Consider the following 1,515-nt stretch of genomic DNA (forward strand, 5'->3'; position numbering starts at 1 on the left):
GTATGTGTGTTGTGTCGTGTGGTGTGTTCGATGGTGTGTGTGTGAGTGTGTGTTAGTGGTGTGTGTGTATTGTGGTTATACCGTTATACACACCACCCCCACACACACACACCACAACACACACACTATATATATATATATATATTAATGTGTCGTGCGGTATATATATATATGCGTATATATTTTATATGTTTGTGCGGTATATGTTACTTGTATATATATATATATATATATATGTATATAATATGTATATATATATCTATATATATATTATTATATATATATATATTAAAATTTTTAAATATATATATATATATATTATAATATATATATTATATTAATATATTATATGAATATATTTATAATATATATTATATATATATATTATTATTATATATATATATTATATATTATATCTTAAATATATATATATTTATAGATATGGGTAATTTTACCTCGGTCAGGGAAGGTAAAATTTGTATTTCTATATCAAATGCGTTACTGCATTCTACTTTCTTCTCACATAGAGATATAACCTCGGTAACAGATTTGTGACTTGAATTTCTAATTCATTTGCTGCCCCGAGGTACCCACGGGAAGGGAATTGTCTGCTGTAAAACCTCGCTATCACCTGCCATGCTAAGAGCATGTAGGTTATGTTCCATGATGGTTTGTAAGGTGCATCTGAGTTAGACAATTCTATTAAGTGGGGTCGTCGTGGGTTCTATTGGGGTTAGTAGCCGGGATTGTCACTTGACGACCTTGGAATCTGCAGTCTGCGGTCAGGGCAGGAGGAGGGATTAGTTTTGTATTCCTATAATTTAAATGCGTGTACTGCAATTACTGCATGTTCTCATTATCTATATATATATATATCTATTTATATTATATGATATAATATATATATATATATATTTATTATATATATGTATATAGATAGATAGATAGATAGATAGATAGATATGTGTGTGTGTGTGTCTGTATGTGCGTGTATGTGTGAAAATATATAGTCATTTTACTGACAAGATTGGAGTCTTGGTAAGAAAATAATAGAATGCATAAAAATACATCATATCCCAGCTGCCGCTTCAACGCTTCTGAATGGTTGTCACATCTGTCAAAATTTCTAGTGCCTCTGGGAACTCTCGAGATGCTCCGAGATCAACGTCTAAAACTTGGTTACTTTTCTCAGAAGTTTTCGGATAATGAACATAGGCAGCCAATATGCGTAGAATTTCCAGAAAATACCTTACAAAGCTTGTGAATAACGCTAATCCACCTATCAAAAAGATTCCTTTACTCGTCCCATCTCCAAATTAAATTTTCCCAATTGAATTTTCTCCTCTCTAATAATTTTCTTTCCCTTTTCTCTTTATTAGGATTTCATTGTGTTTTCCTTACCTGTCCCTTAACAGGTAACTGGCATAGTGGGGCGAGCGGACCTGTTGGCGGCTGCGGCTTTCCTTGCTTCTTTCTCATCCTATCACAGGTTGGTCTAGATATTTTTTTTGGTCT

The 1,515-nt window shown here is 32.4% G+C and overlaps 1 protein-coding gene across 1 annotated transcript in view; it reads left to right on the forward strand.

Annotated features, from left to right (window-relative positions):
• The window catches only part of LOC122249966 (uncharacterized), a 36,198-nt gene that overhangs the window by 27,289 nt on the left and 7,394 nt on the right, over positions 1-1,515 (forward strand). Inside the window, exon 3 of the mRNA XM_086542876.1 lies at positions 1,416-1,489. Within this exon, the coding sequence (XP_086399002.1) occupies positions 1,416-1,489 (74 nt within the window). The remainder of the gene's footprint in view (positions 1-1,415; positions 1,490-1,515) is intronic.

Source organism: Penaeus japonicus, unplaced genomic scaffold (genome assembly GCF_977035675.1).
Source record: "Penaeus japonicus unplaced genomic scaffold, GWHDUDI00000001_assembly GWHDUDI00000012, whole genome shotgun sequence".
Lineage (NCBI taxonomy): Eukaryota > Metazoa > Arthropoda > Malacostraca > Decapoda > Penaeidae > Penaeus > Penaeus japonicus.